The following is a 21,173-nucleotide window of genomic DNA, read 5'->3' on the forward strand; positions in this document are numbered from 1 at the left end:
ATAGGAATCAATGGGCATTACAGAATCGGTATTTACAGAATCGGTAAATACCGAATCTTAACGATTCGGTATTTACCGATTCTGAAATACCTCAATCCCCCCCCCCCCCCCCTCTATTTTACCACTTCTTAAATACCGAATCGGTAAAATTCGGTATTTAAGAAGTGGTAAAATAGAATTACCTACATCTAGCCCGAGAAGTCTTGGATAACAGCTGCCCTAAAAATAAAAAGTCAATTTATATCTGAGGCTACAATAAGGGTTCAGACATCTTAGATGCACGTAACTATGCAGCTGAAAGAAACATTGTTTACATTTGGCAGCCTTTGAAAAAGAAGGAATAGCGAGGACATTCGAACTTAAGCCAAGCATTGAATTTTTTTAAACCCATTTTTGAAAGAAAAAAAATAGGTTAACCTAGACCTTACATCCATAACACGCCAATTAAGTTATGAGCGCAATGCACGTCTTGCAAGTCTATCAGTTCTTGCTTTTAAGAAAGCACTATGTTACCCCAACCCCCACTGCCCCCTGCCATTTCTTTCTCCTCCTAGCCCAACAAGGATCCCTTTGTTACTGGGCTGAAAGTGCTACAGTGTTTAATAATAGAGGTTCCTGGCTAGAAACAACATTCTGAAATGAAGATCTATACCTCTGTAGCTTTAATAAGCGAAATTCCAAGTATGAAGTATGACAGTTTCCCTAGTGCAATATTGCCCAGCTACCCACATTACCTTTAACAGAAAACCAAGAGTAAAAAAATAAATAAAGGAGCAGGCACACTTAGGGACACAATCATTTAGGGTGAGGTCACCGATTTAGTCTCAGTTCAACCAGTGGATGCTAATGTACTTTCTAAATGACTAAATAATAAACCTTGAGGATTTTCGAAAGAATTTGTGGACAAAGGTTTCATCAGGGCTGTCAAAAGTTGTGTGGAACCTGTGGACCCAGGGTAGTTTTTGTTAGGACCTGCCAAACCAGTTCTAGACTGCATTCTATTCTTTACACCTTACTTGTTTAACAGCAATATTGCAACCTCTGCGTTTCAACTCCCACAACCTCTGTTCATTTACCATGTCCAGTTTAGTTCCTTCACTTGCACTTCTCTGCACAATTTAAATTCACATTTCTCACTCTGTACCCCCTCTTCTCTTTCAAGCATCTCTCTCATAGAGCACTCCTTTTCAGAGTGGGCAGTGTTTCCGTTTCTGTTGCCCACTTAGTGGATTATAAAATCCTAAATAAAAAAGTTTCAAGCTCAATGTTTTCTCCGAAGACATGACAAAGTGCCCCAAGTGCTCCTTAGGGACATGCTGACTTGGCGAATATGATCTTTTCCTGTGGCCACAGGAATCCCGAGCTTTGCCTTTTGCATAAGTTGCAACTGATCTATTTTGGGGATGGATGGCAAGGCAGATCTGGGACTGTATTATACAAAGTGCCCCGGGGGTGCAACAGTGGTTTGCGCCCACTTTGCACACCCACTTGGGCACCCATGGTATTACAGAAGGGGCCGCAGATGTTTGTGTGGCTCCTTCTCTAATGCAGATGGCCCTGGCACACATGTAGTGCCAAGGCTATCATCAGAGGGCGTTCTCATTTTCATGGGGGCATGGCCCATGCAAACGAAGGACTCTTTGCCTCTGCACCCGTGCTGTATTATGGATGTGGGCACAAAGGTAAAAAAGTTGTCAGGAGGTGCTCTGATAGTGCTCCACCTTTTAGGTGCGCCCCCTGATGACAGCCCTCTGGAGCGGGTTCATTAACTGCACCCACCTTCAAGGGGATCTCTCACCCTTGTTATCCGAGGTTGGCAATTTTAAATCTCATTCCTCTTTAATCCACTACCAGACACTCCCTGCTCCTTATGTGCACTCTTGCTGGTTCCTGATTTCGCCCTTTGTTACAGTGTTACAGTCTTTCTCTTCGTTCGCCTTTTCGATTTGTGTTTTTTATTCGATTGATCTCTGTATATATTTGAAGAGGAAAAGTACGTGCTGGGCCTCATAAATAAGTGCCGCTGGCCCCTACTGACTTAAATTAAGCACTGGAAGGTATGCTACCAATTCACAAAGTGATGTAAACATTGCTACCACTGGTGCGTGAAAATACTCTAAAATACTAATATATTATATTATATAATCAACTGGCGTCTATGACAACTTTATTAGAACATTGGAATGTTGGGAGCTCCATTGCAGACAATGGAGTGCTCCCTGCTTCTACGGGCCGGAAAGGCCCCCAGAGCAACATTCCAATGTTCTACAAAGGCTTCTCGAAGTTAGAGGGGATTTATATCCCCTCGAGCTTCGAGAACCCTTTGTTTAATTTGTTAGAACATTCTGCCCTCTAGTGGCAGAATGTTCTAATAGCCTTATAGCCCTTCGTAGCAGGGCTATACCGGCTATTAAAGTCCCGCTGTTTCGTTAAAGTCCATCGCCTTTGGCTCGGGCCTTTAATAGCCGGTATAGCCCGCTACGGTGGGCTATAAGGCTAGAATATAGTTCATCCATGTGGGTCCAATCTGATCCACATCAGTTTAAAGACTGGCCTCTCAAAAGCACTTCAATTCCAAAAGTACATCCAAGGGAATTAGATATATTATGTCGCTGCCACGTTAGCCTATTTGAGGAGAATGTTCAACCAGAAGTGGGCAACAGAGACGGGCCTACGTTCGATGGAATCCATGCCAGGCCACGCAGGGATGGAATGTATCGTCTTTAAATTTAGTCTGCACACATTTTTCAAAAAGATAAAAGGTTTCATCCTGATGATCTATCTCAAAATATTTAGAATTCTCTGCAAATGGATCAGAATCCCTAAATGCCATGAATTGAAACCACTCTGAAGGGGAAATGTCTGGCTCCTTTGGAGTCAAGTGACAACTGCTTAGTGTGGCAGGAAAAAGGGATCACGACGGTTGGAGAACTACTGCAGAATGGTTAATTAAATACTTTTACAATATTGAGGTAGAATACAACATTCACAGCAGAGAAACCTTTTTAAACGTCTTGTAACTTTATATTTGGCTTTTATCCATTATGAACTCCTTTGAAGTGTGGCTCACTGGTTAGAGGAGGCAGACCCTATTGCAGAGGTCAGACCCGGGACCAGGGTTCAATTCCCGACACGGCAGGGTCTTGAGCCCAAATGTCCACGAACTCGATAATTCTCGCCTCTGTGCCTACTCGAATCATGGGTTCACACTCTGCAACTCTGGGCAATAGCTTGCTTAATCTCCACTACGGCCTCACTGCGATGGGATGCCTGGTCTTCACCTTGGGGATGCCCAGTAGGGGTTATCTCGCAGGGAAAGCCAGGACGGGTTCCCAAAGCAAGCGCTAAGAGACCTGTCGGTGATTTGGCGCTATATAAATCGAAATTAACATAACATAACATAACATAACCTGACAAGGTCTACTCTGGATTCAGCAGTTTCTGCAAGCAAGAATGAATCTCAACTCGATATGCCAGATTTCAGTCAAACTACACCAGAGAAAACCCTTTCTTCTGAATTTCAACATCAATGAGCAAAAGCTGGAATAGAACTACCTGCACCGGAAACTTCACAACTTTGTCAGAAAACGCACACTCTTTTTCCAGGCTCCAACAATCGTCACTCTATTTTATTTGGTCATACCTTGACATGTATTCATGAATAGATCCCTGAAGCCAAACAGAAGTTCCCATGATGCAAAGAAGTCACATGGAGTTGGAAATTGAGGCTTATAGGACACCCTTCCTGCTGCAATGGGAGCACATACACACTAGTCTAAGTGAACTTACTGGTCAAAATTTGGAAATTGACAGGTTCACTTACTACCTTGTTTTCATTTCCCTCAAAACCTCAGTGGCCCAAAGAATAATAGCCAAAAAATTGAAAGAACAAATGTGTCCTACAATCCAGGAGTGGGGTACTGCGATGAGGAATAGTGAAGGATAGGCAAGATGCTACGATGTCAGAATTGGCATATTGGGGACGCCGTGCGAGATGGACGGCTAGGTGAGGAGCTCCGTCGCGCCGGGACAGCCTCTTCTGCTTTTACCGATGTGAAGGACGCCGGACTTCGCCCAAAACACCGGATTTGGAAACCGGAGCATACCGCCAACATGAGGTGTGTTTTTTCCTGCTCGTATTCCGTGACTTTCATGGATTTTTAGCCTGATTAACTTTCCAGTCACCGTAATCCGCCATTTTGTGAACTGCCTCAGCGACGGCGACTCGCTTACAGACTGGCTCTTCTTTAGCGCCGCTAATTACCGGCCTCACACCAATGGCCACTTCCGCGAGTTCGCCTTAAAAGGGGAGCGTTTGGGCGCATTTTATTTCTTTATGCCCCTATTCCACTGAACACCGCTATCCCTCTCCTGTCAAGTGTCCGCCATTTTCAAATCACCGCGACTGACTGCGCACCGCGGTCCAAGTTCATCTCCTCAAGTTCCCATGATGTTTACATCTCTCATCTGCGCACTGCCGCCTTATCTTCTCTTCTGCTATCTGTGACGGCGCTGTGACTCGACACATATCTCCTATTCATGTTGTGCACTTCCCTGTGGTGACTGTCTCATGAACACTGACTACATCCTCATTACTAACTTGGATATCTCAGTTACGGGCGCTTGTCATTAGCGCGCCTTATTATAACCGTTCTTCATACTGCGCTTTGCCATTTACTTCATCCTGGATTAGCGCCCCCTCATCTAAAGCGCGAATCAACAAACCAGTGCGCCTGCGCCATTAGTGGAACGGTTCATCTTATGCTGCAACTCATTTTTTACCTCAGCGCGAGAGGACTACAGTATACCTTCTCGTCCTTTGTCCATCTGATGAATACTTTACATCTATTCACATAATTACTACATGTGCAAGTGGCTTTTCAAACTGGACTTTACCTGTCTGAGGTACGTTATTGGTTCCATAAGCCTCAATTTGCTTTTATACCCTCTATGAAAACTCTGGTGGGCTCTTCATCTGGTACACCTAAGTCGAATCCCTCTGTCAAAATGACGACTCAGAAGTCATCCTTGGCTCACTCATCTGTTGGTAAGCCCTCTTCACCGGCTACACCAGGCAAGCGCCTCAAACAAAATTCTCCTACACCAGAGGATAGCCCCCCTGCCTCGCCTATTGATCAGATTTTGGAGGAACTACGAGCAATGCGTCCCTTTATTGAGAAAACGAGTACAGATATGCAGCTTTTGAAAGACAAATGGGAATCCATGGATGCCCGTATTTCTACTGTTGAGCTCCATATTCCTGAACTTCAATCCAACACGCAACGTATTGGGGCGTTGGAGAAGACTGTCCTTTCCCTGCAAAAGCATACTGAAGATTTGGAAAATCGCAATAGGAGGAACAACCTCCGTATTTACAATTTGCCGGAAAATCTTGAGGGTGACAATCCAGTGACTTTCTTTACCACCTTCTTACCGAAACTCTTGGACTTGCCCCCTTCTACAACCATCAGTATACAGAGGGCCCATAGACTGGGGGCGAGAACTGACTCTTCTTCCAAGCCTCGTGGAGTGATCATCCTATTTTTGAAGTACACAGATCTTCTTTTGATTCTTTCGGCAGCAAGGAACAAAAAACAAGTGTCTTGGCAAGGTCAACGAGTCTACTTATCCCAAGATGTATCTAATGTTACTGCCTCCAGACGTAAAGAATTTCTGGCTATGCGTCCATCTCTACGTTCTATGGGAGCAAGATATGGCCTATTTCACCCTTGTACTTTCAGAGTCACCTATCGGAACAAGACTTGGTCATTTCAGGAACCTGGAGAACTACGGAACTTTCTCCTCTTGCAAAATGAAGAAGGAATGGATGCCTCCCCCTCTGCTTCGAACAGTGGCTGAGCTTTGACTTTTGTTGTATTCATGTCTTGTTCTCTCATTTACCTTTCTCTGATTTCGTGCTCCTTTCCGTATTCCTTACTTTATCCTTGACGTCCTTTTTTCCCCTATCTCCTCTTTGATTGTCTTTCTCATGTATCTCTTACATTTATTTATACTTTCTCTCTGTATTTCTAGCTCTACGTTTAAGTCACTTGTTTTCGTATGTCTGTCAATAATGTTTTTCTCTTTTTCCCAGATGGATATTTGTCGGACGCTTCCTTCACCAATTTGTCCCGTCCTGTATTCCTTTTGTCCGGTCTTGGCGTGGTCCTGCTCCCGACCCTGGTTCGTCCGTCTTGTAGCGCATCACCACCTCCCCACCTTCCCCTTTGTGTAATTCCCCCTCCAGGTATGTTCAATACAGTCATCCTTTTGGATTTGTACTGTCTTCTATGCCTTCTCTCTTTTCTCCTTTTTCCTTCCTTTGCTGCTCTTTTCTCTTTTTTCCTCTCCTTCTCCCTTTCTCCCTTTATTTTTCCTTTTCTTTTTCATCCTCTATCTATCCTTCCTTCTACCTTTTTGATGATCTATATGGTTCTTATTTGTCTACAATTTGAATTACTTATTGTACAGTATGGTGTTGCATTCTTCAATTTTGATCAATTTACTGCTCTTTCACCTTCAAAGTTGTTTCATGGAATGTGAAAGGATTTAATCACCCTATCAAAAGGCATAGAGTACTTTCACATTTATCTTCTTTCAATCCAGATATTGTTCTTATTCAAGAAACCCATCTCTCAGATATTGAATCCTTAAAACTAAAGCGTTTATGGGTTGGCACTGTTTTATTTTCTCCTGCTTCTCAAAAAAAGAATGGGGTGGCTATCTTGGTTCATAAACGCCTCCAGTGTAAAGTATTGTTAGAAGAAAAAGATGATGAGGGGCGTTGGATCTTGGCTAAACTACTCATTAATGCTATCCCAATTACTGTATTCAATGTGTACGGACCCACAGGTTTTGACTCCTCCTTTTGGCCCTCCATTACAGCGAAATGTATTCAATATAAAGATGATTCTTTCCTACTGGGTGGAGATTGTAACCAGATCATTGACCCCTTTTTAGACCGTAAATCTTCTGTTCGTTTTTCCCCTCACAAACCACATAAGCAATTCCTTGACACTATCACTCAGACACATCTTGTGGATTCATGGAGACTCACTCACCCAGACGTTGTGGATTTCTCCTTTTTCTCTCCTCCTCATGCTTCTTTCTCTCGTTTAGACTACATTTTTCTATCTTCATCTCTTTCTCAACACCTTATATCCTCTTCTATTGAACCTATTGTTATCTCTGACCATGCTCCTATTATTACTGTCTTTGACCTTCTTCCACCTACTCCTAAATCCTCTCGTTGGCGTTTCAACCCTTCTCTTCTTACTGATCCTCTCTTCCCCTCCTCTTTTCGCTCTTTCGCTTCTGAATTTTTTCAACTCAACTCTTCACCTGATACCCCTCCTCATATTCTTTGGGATTCCTTCAAGGCCACAGCCCGAGGTTTTATTATTGATTTTGTCTCTAAGAAGAAGAAACAATTCCTTCATAAACGTAAAGTTACCCTTGCCCACATTAAATCGCTGGAACATCAATTCTATACCTCCTCTAATAAGCATATGTCTCCTGAACTTCTTAAAGCTAAGATCGCTTTTAACAAGCTTACTACAGACTCAGCCTCCTCTTTTCTCCTCAGAAGCAGCGCACGATACTATGGAGGCCGAAATAAATCTGGCAAACTATTGGCTAACTACCTCAAATCGCGTAAGGAACGAACTCACATAGACTCTATCTATTCCCCCTCTAATGTTCTTTTACATACAAATGCAGAAATCCTGGAACAATTTCATTCTTTTTATGAATCTTTATACACGCCTGAGAACCCTCCCACCCCAGACCTTATTCAATCCTATTTTGACAACCTACCTACACCAGATACCTCCCATCTTGATTTTTCGTCCGTTGATACTGACCTCACCATCTCTGAGTTGTCCACTGCTTTATCCTCCCTCACTAAAGGCAAGACTCCAGGACCTGACGGCTTTCCAGTTGAATTTTACTTACATTTTTCGGATCTCCTTTTACCTAAACTTCTATCTCTTTTTCAATCTTTTTGTTCTACTGGATCGGCCCAAGGCTCATTTCAGGACGCCATCATATGCCTTATTCCTAAAGATGGTAGAGACCCTAAGTTTTGTAAAAATTATCGCCCGATATCTTTAGTCAATGTGGATTATAAGATTTTTGCAAAATTATTAGCTCTCCGTCTTGACCCGCTCTTACCACATCTCATAGGGAAAGAACAATGTGGATTTGTTAAAGGCCGCCTGACTTCAGATAATTCCAGACTCTTCCTTAATGTGTTAAGTAAAGCCCCCTCATTGTCAATTCCCATTGCCGCCATCTCAGTCGATGCTGAGAAGGCCTTTGATCGGGTTGACTGGTCCTTTCTCATAGCTTCCTTAAAATGGCATGGCTTCAGTCCTAAATTTATCTCTTATATTTCTTTGATATATTCTATGCCTAAGGCCTCCGTTCTCGTCAATGGTCACCTCACTTCCCCATTCACGCTTCAACGTGGAGTTCGTCAGGGATGTCCTTTGTCACCTCTTTTATTTATTTTGGCGCTTGAGCCCTTCCTCACCTCTATACGTAACAATCCCTCCATTTCCGGATTCCCTTATGGAGCTCATCATCTTAAATTATCTGCATACGCTGACGATATTCTTTTATTTATTTCAGACCCAGTCACCTCTGTTCCCTCTTTATTAAGTGAATTCGAAAAATTTTCTTTGGTCTCAGGTTATAAAATTAATTCTGACAAAACTGAAATTCTTCCGTTAACTAAACTTTGCCTTCCCCACTTCTTTACGGCTACAGGCTTTGCTTGGAACTCTAAGAAAATTAAATATCTTGGTGTTCTTTTTTCTAACTCTATTTCCTCTTCTATTCAACTCAACATGAATGCAGTTATCTCTAGAATAGAATTATTACTCGCTTCCTGGAATCCTCTGTTTCTCTCCTGGTGGGGTCGTCTTGATTCCATCAGGATGATGATTGCCCCAATTTTGATTTATTTATTATCCATGCTTCCAATCCGTATCCCTATTTCTTATTTCCGCCGCATCGATTCGGTTTTGTCCAAATTTCTCTGGAAACAGAAAAAGGCTCGTATTTCTCTCTTGCGCCTCCGTAAATCTAAACTCAATGGTGGAACCAACTTCCCAGACTTTCGGCTTTACCACAAGTCTTTCTCACTTCGGCAAGCTTCCCGCTGGCTCTCTCAGGAAACCTCCCCTTTTTCTCCCCTCTGGCTCTCTGTCGAACAAGAATTATTGCTTCCTTACTCTTTACAAGAGGTTATCCGCTTCACTTCTAAAGCCCCATGTCTTAATCCCCTTTTATTCAAACATACCTCTTCTCTTCTACGACCTTTAGTCTCTTCTGCCCAGGTCACTCAGGAATCCTTCCTACTATTACCTATATGGTATAATTCACTCATACTAATAAATAACAGACCTATCGCATGGCCCTCATGGAGAGCGAAAGGTATCATCTGGGTACGTCATCTGTTTGATGGCTCATCCCCCTGTTCGTTTCCCCAACTCCAGTCTCAATTCCACTGCCCTCCTTCTTTTGCAAAAAAATTCCTCATTCTTATGGAAACCATTTTAGAGCGCTATTATTCTCTTCCGTCTGAAGACCTGCCAGCCTCACCCCCCTCTTTACTTACCGTCCTCTCTACTGTTCCTAAAGCTTCTCTTATTTATCGCCACTTCTCCGCCCCTGATCCACACCGTCTTAAATCGAAGTTAGAATTGTCTTGGGAGAAGGATTTGGACTCTTTCTGGCCCACTTCTCTTTGGGACAAAATATGGGCCAGATCTTTGAAGATTTCCCGCACTGCCTCTCTCACTCAATCCCTATTTTTCTTCTATCACAGACTCTACCTTTCTCCTCTTTCTATATCTCGCTTTCACTCCACTTCTATCCCTACTTGCTGGACCTGTAACGCTCCCAATGCAGATCTTTCACATCTTTTCTTCCTTTGCCCATCAGTTCGCGTTTTTTGGACTCAGATATTTTCTCGCCTCTCCTGTATTTTCAACATCTCTCCCCAGTTCTCCACTACCACTGTATTTCTAGGTAGCCTTTCAGATGATCTGGATCTCCCTCCACACTCTCAAGGCCTTTTTGACCTCATGTTAGCCCTTGCATTACAACACATTGTATCTAACTGGAAATCTTTGAACAATTTGTCTCTAAATTGTTGGTGGAATCTAGTATGTCAATCACATAGACTTGATGTTGCCTTTGCCTCCTCCTGTAAACCCCCCCGCAATGTTGAACTTTATTGGTTACCTCTCACTTTATATTTAGATCAATCTGCCAAAAAGATATATTCTCCTGTTTCCTCGGATAATTTCAAACCCCCTTGAATACATGTACTCTGCCTGCAGTTTTATGATATTTCCATTTCACTGTTGTGATTTCTCTTTTTATCGTTATACTTGTTCCTTTTCGCTAAAGGTTCTTATTTCAAGTAATTGCTACATATTATGTATTTTACTGTACTCTTTTGATTACATTTATTGAATTCTCTATTTTACTCACTCCTTATCCTATTACCATGCTTTTATTTACCTCCCTCCCCCCCCCCTCCTTCCCCCCGTAAAATAATTCCAAATGCTTGGTTTTTTCACTGTGATATTGGCTGCCTATGTTTAATTTATCCCAATCTTTAACTTTTTCTAATTTTTGCTGATGTCACCTTACTTGTAATATCTGATTTTATTCTAATAAAGCTTTCAAACATAAAAAAAAAAGAATTGGCATATTGAATACATTAGGTAAGTATGGCGCCCATTTCTCATCAGAACTTCTGATGAGTGACTGAAATTGGATCCCAGACAAGGGTATAATTGAGTTGAGAAGGGCAGGGTGGGGATAATTTAGGAGATTATACTGTCTTTGATTGGACGACCTCCCATTACCCAAATGGTTTCCCTCCCTAACTCTTATATGCATTTCAGAACTACTCCTTCAAGATCTCAGAAGGCTTCTTTTGACCACTCAACAACTTGCTCATGGGATGTCTATTGGATAGTAGTGCTTCCAAGGTTTTGATGTATAAATCCTTTAAATTCCAGTTTGTTAGTAGCCTGGGAATGATTGACATAATATTGTGCTATTGCATCTCAAGGCTAGCAGTGGCAAATGAAAAATATATTGCTTTCCCTCAGACACTGCCTTTGCGGTTGAGACATTTGCGATGAGACATAATCATCCAATAGACTTCTTATAGTTAGGGAACAAGCCTGCTGATCTACCTCCTGCATTGGCCACAGTGCTTAGGCTTTGGCGTGAGACCTTGAGAGCTAGGAGCTGGAGTGGAGACACCACCATATGTCAGGTGCAGCACTGCCAACTATTGGCTCAAAAGGCTTTTGAGATCTGGAACACCATAGGTATCTTCAAACTGATGGATGCACTGTCCCGTAATACTCTTTGATCCTTTTCAAACCACTAATCAGAGTTTGGTCTCCACAAACACCAATTCTTTTGGAATTCTCCACTCCACTACATGCAATCTAAATGGAAGATGTGGAGGTTCTCTCAGATTTTAACCCACTGCATCCTAAAATGCTGATGAAGGAAGTGGGGGGAGCACAATTTCTCGTAACTTTATCACTCCTTTGTGATTAATGCTTGGTATTCCTTTCCTAATCTTCAAAAATCCTGGGAGGCAGACTTGGGTTCATTATCAGACTAAGATCGGATAAGTGCGCTTAAGGCTGCAATTGCAGCTCTACTCGGAGTGTTCCAATTTGGATACTTGCATAGGACCCGGAAAAAGCTACAGTACATATGGTGAGACATCTTCCAAAAGTACTTGAGAAGTGGAGACTTGGAGGGAGGTTTCCTACATACTGTGTTTGAATTCTGGAAGCCTCAGCCTTTATGTACTGGAATTATTTGTTAGAAGTACTGGTGCGGTCAGTTGAACTTAGCCCTATGATGGTACTGCTTTACATTCTCCCAGATGCATAAAGGCATAACTTCACACTGGTAGCGGAAAGGGATACTGCTTGGTGGTGGAGTGATGTGAACCACTCTGAGCTACGCTACACACTTGGGTGAGGGGAATGGATCACTGTATGGCTATAGAGGTCCTGGTAAATTGACCAAGGAAATGCCCCCACAAGAACCGCAAGGTATATGGGATGGATGGAGGCTATACAGAGATCGCACCATTGAATTCTACGGTGGAGCATCCTGCCATATGAATGTCACTCTTAACTTTTGTGACTTTAGCTGGGAGCTCTTAAAGCTTAGAATGAATATCTCAAATTATTGCGGACATATTATATTTCAATATATTTCCTAACCACGTGGTTGCCATGTCTGGTCAGCAGGTTTATTGCTTGATGTTTTTTCTACTTGGAAGTACAATTGAAGTAGTCTTTGAAAAACAGTTGCATGTACTATCATAGATAGTTTTCAGGGCATTCTATATATGTATTCATCACGGTGGCTATTCAAAAATTTGTGGAAATTTGTATTCTTCCCTAAGAACAGTTTAAAACAAACTTCTGGTAAACTTCGAAATTTGCTACTGCATTATTAAAAAGCATTGGCATAGGCAATAGATCTGGTCGTGTCAAGGCACTGCAGTGATACCATGTATCATGGGTTAATGCATGTATATGCCACAAAATATTTTAAAAGAAAAAAGAAAGCAAGATGCTTTCAAAACGTAGTGGTCCTAACTAAGCGTGCAATAAAAATAGCAAATTAAAAAGTAAGTGTATATAATTTTAACGTAAGAATACGAGTGCGTCTTAAGAGGTAGGCGAACATAGAACAGATAAAGAAACCCTTTTCAATATTAATGAACATCAGAGAACATTAAAATAGGAACCTCAGTAGCACATAAAAAGATACTATTTTCTTTCAGTTACTGGAAGCCGAAGATATAGCTGAAACACACAAGGGTGCCTACAGAATTAGACACTCCGAAATAAAGAATAAAAAGGAAAAACAAAATCATTGGTAAAGTATCAGCCCACCTGCCCTAGCTCTTAGGCGCACCTCTTTTTAGGAGGCTGTCCACATGTGATTTTGCAAAATGTCCACCCTGCATTGTGCAAAAGAACCAATGGCTAAAGTGGGCTGACCAACTGCCATGCTGTATGCTGTGGTATGTGGAAGAACACATAAAATGCCAGTTGAATAGACTATTTGATGAAGATGGCTGACCCAAAGGTCCTCTATATTTGACTTTTTGAATTATGTTGCTTACATGAGGCTGGAGAGACATTAAAGCAGTTTCTAAGCCAGAACTATAAAGGGCCCTGAACACATCACTGGAATAGACATTGTGTAACCTGCCAACGCCTCAAAAGTTAATAACCAAAAACACAAAATTAGAATATAAAAATCAAGAGCAAATAATTGTAAAAACACAAGTGTACCTGCAGCGCGGTCCCTAAGAGCCGCCTTCTGGGTCCATGGTAGTCTTCTAAAGAAGGCAAGCCTCTGGCAGCCAGGATGTACCCACCAGTGCTCGCAGAAAATAATAAAAACACTGCAAACAAGCTGCTCCTGTACTTCCTCTGTCTGGAATGGCGCCGACCTGCAGCAAGAGAGACAAAAATCACAATGACCTCCCATGGAAAGCAACACAGTGGGTTTATAACAGAAGGTCATGCCAGAGAAACCACAATCAGACCATAACAATGTGAAAATACATGTTCTACAGGTGCACAAATGTGAATATTGAGATGCATGACATTTTATAAAGCAAGTAATCCACATGATCTATAGAAAATTAAGTATTTGCTCTCCAAATATTGTTTATCTAAGTCTACAGGTAACCTATGTGATATATATATATATATATATATATATATATATATATATAAGAGCAGCAAAGGTACAAAGGTGCAATGGTGTACACAGCGTCAAAGTGGCTCACCCAACATGAAGATTCAAACTTCTTTCATAAAGTGTGTCTTCATTTAGTATGCATTTGTACATGAATCATAAACACCTTGTAATGCGGTATATTTCATTTTAAAACATTTGTGCAAATTATTTTGTAGGTGTTTCGCCTGCTTCCTTGTTGACCTGTGTGGAGATTATCTGCCTTCCATCCTCAAGAATACAGTCAATTTCACTTACCCTATCTGGCCGTATCACCCTCCATCTGTTGGCTGGCTGAACCAGAGGCATAGCAAAATGGATCCCACTGGTCCAAGGTCTCAGACTGATAAGACAAACATGGGCTACATACTCCCTACACACAGAAGCATTTGACATGCAGACTGAATCTGGGTTTCACATAACAGTGGAACTATATATGAGACTCAAATCTCTGACAGAGAAAAAAGGTTTAGTCACACTACTGATTCACGAAAGCTTAGTACCCTGTATCCCCCGCTTTACATGATTTACCCAGGACATTTACAGCCCTTCATGGGAAACAGCGTTTACAATGCTGGTAATACCACGGAAGTAGATAACAACGTGGACGTTACATCGTCATTTCAACGACTTGCGCTAGCTGGCACGCAACACCAGGGAATGTGTTGGATTTTAAATCCAACACATTCCCTGCTGTTGCGCTAATTGGAGGAGGAATAGTAATTTATACTATTCCTAAGTACAGGGCGCCATCTAGCGCAAGTCGTAGAAACGACTTGCGATGTAAAGCCATGCGTGGTAACAACGCGGACGATGTATCGTCCACGTTGTAACCTACTGCAGGGTAATAGATGGTGTAGTAACATCATATATTCGTCCTCCGTACTTGTGTGGCATTCCACTTCACAGAACAGGTTCAGTACCTTGCCTTTCCCAAGGTGGCAGGCGTAGGCCTCTGGGCATATTCTGAAAAGTGCAATGTCAGGGCCAAAATAAAGTTGTGGTAGCAGTTCTATACTCATGACAGGAATGTCAGACATTACCACGCATGCCTTTACCACATATACTTTACAATGCATGTAATGCAAAAGGTTGACCTTTAGAGCACACTGCTTTAGATAGTTGTACTTTACCACGCAAAAATGCTGGTAACTATATATACATATTTCTTCTTAAAGTAAGGGGAGCTCCCATCCACTATAATATATAGATTACCTACTGGCAGTTGCCAGTAGGTAGTTACATTTAGGAATGAGTTTCAATCGGAAAAGCATTTTTTTGTTTTGCTAATAACTTTTCCGCTGTTTGACGAATCCTCACAAAATTTTCAAAACTAGTTTGCCACTCACTTCAGCTGCTGTTTGGAAAGTTTTCGGGCTGATTCGTCAAGCAGAGACCGACAAAATTGGGGATCCCAAAACGTGTTTTCCCCATGCAATTTCCAATAGGGATTTTGAACACGACTACAGCCTGAAATGCTGTCAGAATTACACCATATTCGACAGAAAGCTAGATCTTGGCCCAGAAGGAGTACTTTTTGTTAATTGGGGTAAATGTGTCACGTAGTTTTGAAGTTATTAAAGAAAAAAGAGTTATGTATATCTGAGGACACAGAGCCTCCGTGGATCCGACAGAGCTAATGCGGAGATCGGATTGGCTGCCACCACTTCAACCAGGAAATGTGGCAGCCATCTTGGGACTAGGGACGCAGCCCAAGTCCTAAAAAAAAACAGAAGGGGGCAGGGTAGAAATACCCTGATCCTCATGGCCTAGTGGTGGGGTCAAATAGGTTTTTTTTCTTTGTTAATTTTGCAGCAAATGAATTACGCAAATCTGCAGCAAAATAAAAAATTTAAAAAACTAAGCGGGATATCCAGCACCTTTATCTTTTTTTCTGCAAGAATGTATTTATTTTTTTGGGGGGGGGGGGAGGGGACACACGTGTCCCCCCCCCTCCCCGGGCTGCTTTCAGCCCCACGGACCCTAAAGCCAGTGGCCCAGCCTTTAAATTACATTGGGAGTGGGTGCCCGTGGACCCCATCCCCTAGGGCCTGGCCGTAGTTTTAAAAAGGGGGAGGGAGGCATGCAGCCCAGGCTGATTTCACCGCCCGGGAACCCCATCGCTCGGGGTCCGGCTGCAAATTGAAAACTGAGGGGGGCCGCGCACCGCCCTCCAGGAGCCATTAATTGCCCTGGGGACCCCAACCTCTAGGGCCGGCTCCTACTATGTCCAGCGGAGCCCACGCCGTGACATCGCTGTTTCCCTAGCTGTTTTTATTCTCTCTTGTTGGGAGCAATTTCAAACCTCCCGCCAAGTGAGATAATCCATGAAGTTCACTCCTAGCTGGAGGGAGTTTTGAAAATGCTCCCGCCAGCTGAGAGCGGATTTCAGGTTTGACTATTGCTCCCACCCACAGGAAGCAGGATTTTTAAATGCTTCCTGCAGGCTGAAGCAATGCCGGCTCCTGCTGGACGTGGGAAGCCAGCTGGGGCCATGGAGCTCCCACCATGGCCCCCACTGAGGATACCGTGGGTGACCTGGGTGGGAACCAGCACACCCACCCTTAGTTGGCCGGTCTCCAGGGGATGGGGTCTCATGGGCCAATAGCGGCCTAGGGAGGGGGTCTGTGTGGCCACCTCCCTCTTTAGTCATTAGCCGGGCCCCAGGGGATGGGATCACCGTGGTCGAAACCAACTCCGGGGAGGGGGATCTTGCGACCTCCCTCCCCTTTACACACTGGCTGAGCCCCGGGGTATGAGGTATTCTGTGGCGCATGTCTGTCTGTTCAGGGGAATGCATGTACGTGTTTTCATCATAGCCCCTAGTTCAAGCCCTATAGGCACGTATATGGGCACTTAGCGTGATCTTGGGAACAAGTAAACAAAAAGAGGCACCCATGCCTTACTGGTGCTGTGCCAGAGGCTAACGTTGTCCTGATCTGCTGCCATATAGTACTGCCCATGACCAAGAGCACCAGCCCCTGTGATGCTGCTAAGACAGATCGCTTTGTGAATGACCCATCCCCAGAATCAGATCCTTACCAAACATATGTGCAGCTGCTAGACATCAGAATATTACATCCCCCAGAAGAGGGAGGAGTCAAGAGCAGCCCAGACACCTGGCCTTTGAACAGCTGTATAGTAGAAAATGAAGTCAGTGAGGCCAGGAAGGCATAACTGCTTTGAACAACAATCATTTGCAAATGCAGTCGTTTTGCCTCGCCAAACCCTCTTTCTTACACTGGCTCATGCATTTTGAGCCTGCTTGAACTTTGATGTATGGAAAATAGTTCCTTGGCATTATCATATCATGGCTGCCCCCAATATGCCACAAATCACTACAGTAAACCAGGGCCATCATGGTGTTAGGATGGGCACCATCATATCATGAAGGCCCTCAGTACATAAAAAATTGTATTGCAGTAGCTAGCATTAAAGCAGGTGTTGTGTGTAAATAAATGCTCACGATAAGGCAAGAGGTACCACCACATTGTAGGGGTGAACATCATGCTAGGCAACACTGCATAGAAGATGCTCACAATAGGCCATGAATTAGCACTATACTGTTGGGACCACCATTATGCTATGGATGGGAACAACTGTGACAGGGATGCCCACAAAATATCAAGAATAACCATAATTTGTTCAGTATCAGGGTTATGCCAGAGATAGGCAACAGTATAACCATGGACGCCCAAAATATTCTGGGAATTACCGAAATTATACCAGACCAAGCAATTTACCAAGTGAGGGCATCATGCCATGAAGTTGCCAAGAATTACTTCCATTATGTGATAGCCAGTATTTTCCCACTAGGGGGCAACATCCATCATGCCATGGATGTGCACCAGTTACCAAGAAGTACCACAATTATGTGAGGACCAGTATGAGTGGGTAAAGGGCATCATTACCCGTGGTCCATCCGTGTTACTGCTCGTAGCAGAAGAGAAACAGAGTTTTTATTAACATTGGTAGTTGGATCCTTCACAATTTATAGTGACTGGTGAGTGGCGATACCCCAAAACTGGTCCCAGGATGCTTTTCTCTGGTCCAGGGCTTGGTAGTTTGGGCTGAACCATTCGTATGGGGAGCAGGGTCAAGACTGTTTTGCATATGGCTGGGTCCAATCTGGGGTGGCGTGGTGAGCAAAAAAAACGATGGATTAACCACTTGGATGCTATGGCATGTTCATGGGGTCAATGTAAATTCCATTGAAATGAATGAGCACTCCATGACGAGTTACCCTTGTCATTAGCATCCAAGTGGACCCAGATCTGTGACTGGGATGAATGTTTGCATAGTTCAGCATTCCCTCCATCATCTTTGTGTTTCTGCTTTTTTATTTTAAATTTGCTCATTTGCACCTTGTTCCCTCTAGGACACTGGTGTGTTTTTTTTTTTTTAGAGAGAAACTGTCTGATGCGTGGAGGAACGGACAGCATTTAGACGTTCATGCAACCCTAGTTATATAGAAGCTTTCCACCTAGCACATGGAGAATCGACATTCTGTATAGATCAGGTATGTTCCTCTTTTGGGCTGCACAGTTCCAAACTTGAAAAGAAAGACAGGCTACATCGCTTGTGCCAAACAGCTGTGGAATCTATGCAGCACTTCTACTAGAATGCTGTTCCTTTGAGACACAAGAATTAAATGTAGTATTACCTACTTGGTCATTTGGGAATTGCAGTTGGCCGCTCATGGCTTCTAATGATAATGTTCTCGCAAATTTGGATAAAACTATGACTGTGTGAGAGTAAATAATTATTTAAAACAGTCCATTCTGTTTTGCAAATAGTGTTTTTAAATATTTTTTTTAACATAGCTGCACTTTGATTAGTGAATGTTGAAGTGACTTGCGTTACATTAGAACCAGGTTGATTTTTTAAAATCTATGATACATAATATATGCGATAAATGATTTGTAAAGTTTGTAAGAAAAAAATAAGAAATAGCAACCGTTCAGCTGGTACTAATTCTCAAATAAGGTCACCAAAGGAGAAGGACCCACTTGCACCATGGTCACGTGCCCCAACTAGTGCCGGACCACCCAGCAAATGGCTGCGTCAGCCTTGGGAGCACTGTCTCAAAGACGCAATCTCAACTAGGTGTCAAGGAAACGAAGAAAGTATTAAAAACACACCTCGCCCCGGCAATGAAGCAGTGCACCGTACATACACTGTCTTTTGCTGGCTTTGTCTCATTGCCCCAGTCACCAAATTGATCTGCATACATCCAAGCAGCACATTGAGGCACATTCCTAACGCCTGCACAGCATCCCAAAGGAATTTGGAGGGAAACCTTTGCCAAAGTATGTCCTACAAAGGTAACTGAGTGCTTCCTCAGTGACTGTCTAATTGCTCAGGAAAGGAAGCGGATCAACAGGTACAGATAGCCTGGAATCCTAAGAAACATTGGGAAGCAACCCATTACTATCACTATTGGACAACCAACCCAGTAAACGTCTTGGTGAATTACGCATCACACAGATAAAACTCAAGATATAAAGGCTTTTAATTTAACAAAATTAATTGATGGAACATTGCATAAGATAATCAAAATGGGCCTGAAATTAGGATTGCTACTGAATGCCACCCAGATTAACTGCTATGTGACAAAATGCATAGTGATTCAAATACAAAAGAAGACACCTGGTACTAGATGTTTTCTGAGACTTTCTCTACCACCAAGGATCAATAATGAATATCTACCATGGCAGAATGTGGGTGTTAATCTAGTAGTAGGCAATAGTCCAAAGCAGAATGAAAACTACTTAATTGGTCAGCTAACATCTGCGCTGCTCTCTGCAAATCAAGGAGACCCTCAATCACCCATAGGGGTCTTCTTGATTTATAGAGAACTTAGGAAGGAGATCCAAAAGTTGAATCTGAAACAATATTTTAAAATCATCAGATACCTCTATCAATGGTCATAGATTTGAAAACAAACAGTGCCATTGTGATTGTAATGACCTATTAAGATCTGGAGTTTGATTCAGAAAGCAAACACATGCATGAAGAATTTCCACCTCCAGGGAAGCCAACACATATTTGTCCTAGGAAAAGTCAATAATGGGTTAAGATGACCAATACGAAGCGTTTAATGCAGAATGGCCACTGCTGGGCATTCCTTGGCAAAGCTACCAGGTGAATCGCTAGCTTGTATTCAGGACTATTTGAAGAAATGGGGCAGATGAAAATGTAGATTAAATCAGAATTCCAGTAGATACCAACAAATGAAATTGATCCTCATGAAACCAAATAAGAAATCCTTTTGAAGACTAGCCAGTTAACATTGCTAAAGCCTGATCCCCCTGGTCGAAGCAAAGCCTCAGCATTAAAAACCCGCTGTACATCACTGAAGAGAAGAAAGCTGCACTATTCCAGAGGCAGCAGAAAATGTCTACAGAAAGGTAAGAAAAATGTCAACAAAACAGTCAGACATTAGATTTCTACATAGGTGATAACTCAAAGACGACATCAGGAACATTCTTTGGGATAACAGTGACACATTTGCTGGGGTAATGGTGATTTTGCAAAATATTTTAGATAAAATATACTAATTTGTACTGTGTCCAATACCAATAATAAAATGAGTCAGTGGATTAGGTTTTTGTAAAGACAACCAATAGTATCTAATAAAGAATCTCAACAAAAAAAAGGATGGATGAATATTTGATAGTTAGATAGAGGACTGGAAGGGTTAAAAGGATTTTTAATAACGTAAAATGAATCCATAAATGTATTAAGTAGGAACTATGAATAACTACAGATGATCCATATACATTAAAATAATGTGAATCAACATCAAAAAGCGGAGACATGGATCGAAAAAGCTGTATATCAGCAACTAAAAGAATTTTACAGGATTTTTCTGTAATCCTGGGCCAAATTAAATGTGGTTAATGAGTCCAAAGCTCAATATTTCTGTAATGCTGAGAAGCACAAAAATGATAGGACTCAGCTGTAAAGTAAAATGAGCGAGGATGACCACTGACATGAAAAAAATGGAATAGTCTATAGTACCCTGTGACATGAGGACATCACATGAAGACAATGAGGAAATAAAGAATAAACATTGCAGAGAAGATGCAGTAGTAATTCAAACAGTTCATGTACAATCAGGGTGTAGGGATATGCTTTTAATCAGAAGGAAGGAGGATCTCATGGGATAAGTAACGGAAAGTCTAGTAACATACTACAGAAATGCACAATACATTTCAATGCAGTATGAAACAAGGGCAGGCATAATTGCCATTGACTGAGACTAATTCAAACATTCCATCCATCACCCCAAGTGTAACTAGTATGCCTAGACATGGGACCTAAAATTGGTTATGCTTTAGTAGCCAAGCTGTAGC

The 21,173-nt window shown here is 42.4% G+C and overlaps 1 protein-coding gene across 2 annotated transcripts in view; it reads right to left on the bottom strand.

Annotated features, from left to right (window-relative positions):
• The window catches only part of TMEM44 (transmembrane protein 44), a 193,534-nt gene that overhangs the window by 94,223 nt on the left and 78,138 nt on the right, over window positions 1–21,173 (bottom strand). For both annotated transcript variants that reach the window (XM_078666270.1, XM_078666271.1), the window contains exon 4: window positions 13,365–13,525. In XM_078666270.1, the coding sequence (XP_078522396.1) occupies window positions 13,365–13,525 (161 nt within the window). The remainder of the gene's footprint in view (window positions 1–13,364; window positions 13,526–21,173) is intronic.

Source organism: Lissotriton helveticus, chromosome 11 (assembly GCF_964261635.1).
Source record: "Lissotriton helveticus chromosome 11, aLisHel1.1, whole genome shotgun sequence".
In the NCBI taxonomy this organism is placed as follows: Eukaryota; Metazoa; Chordata; class Amphibia; order Caudata; family Salamandridae; genus Lissotriton; species Lissotriton helveticus.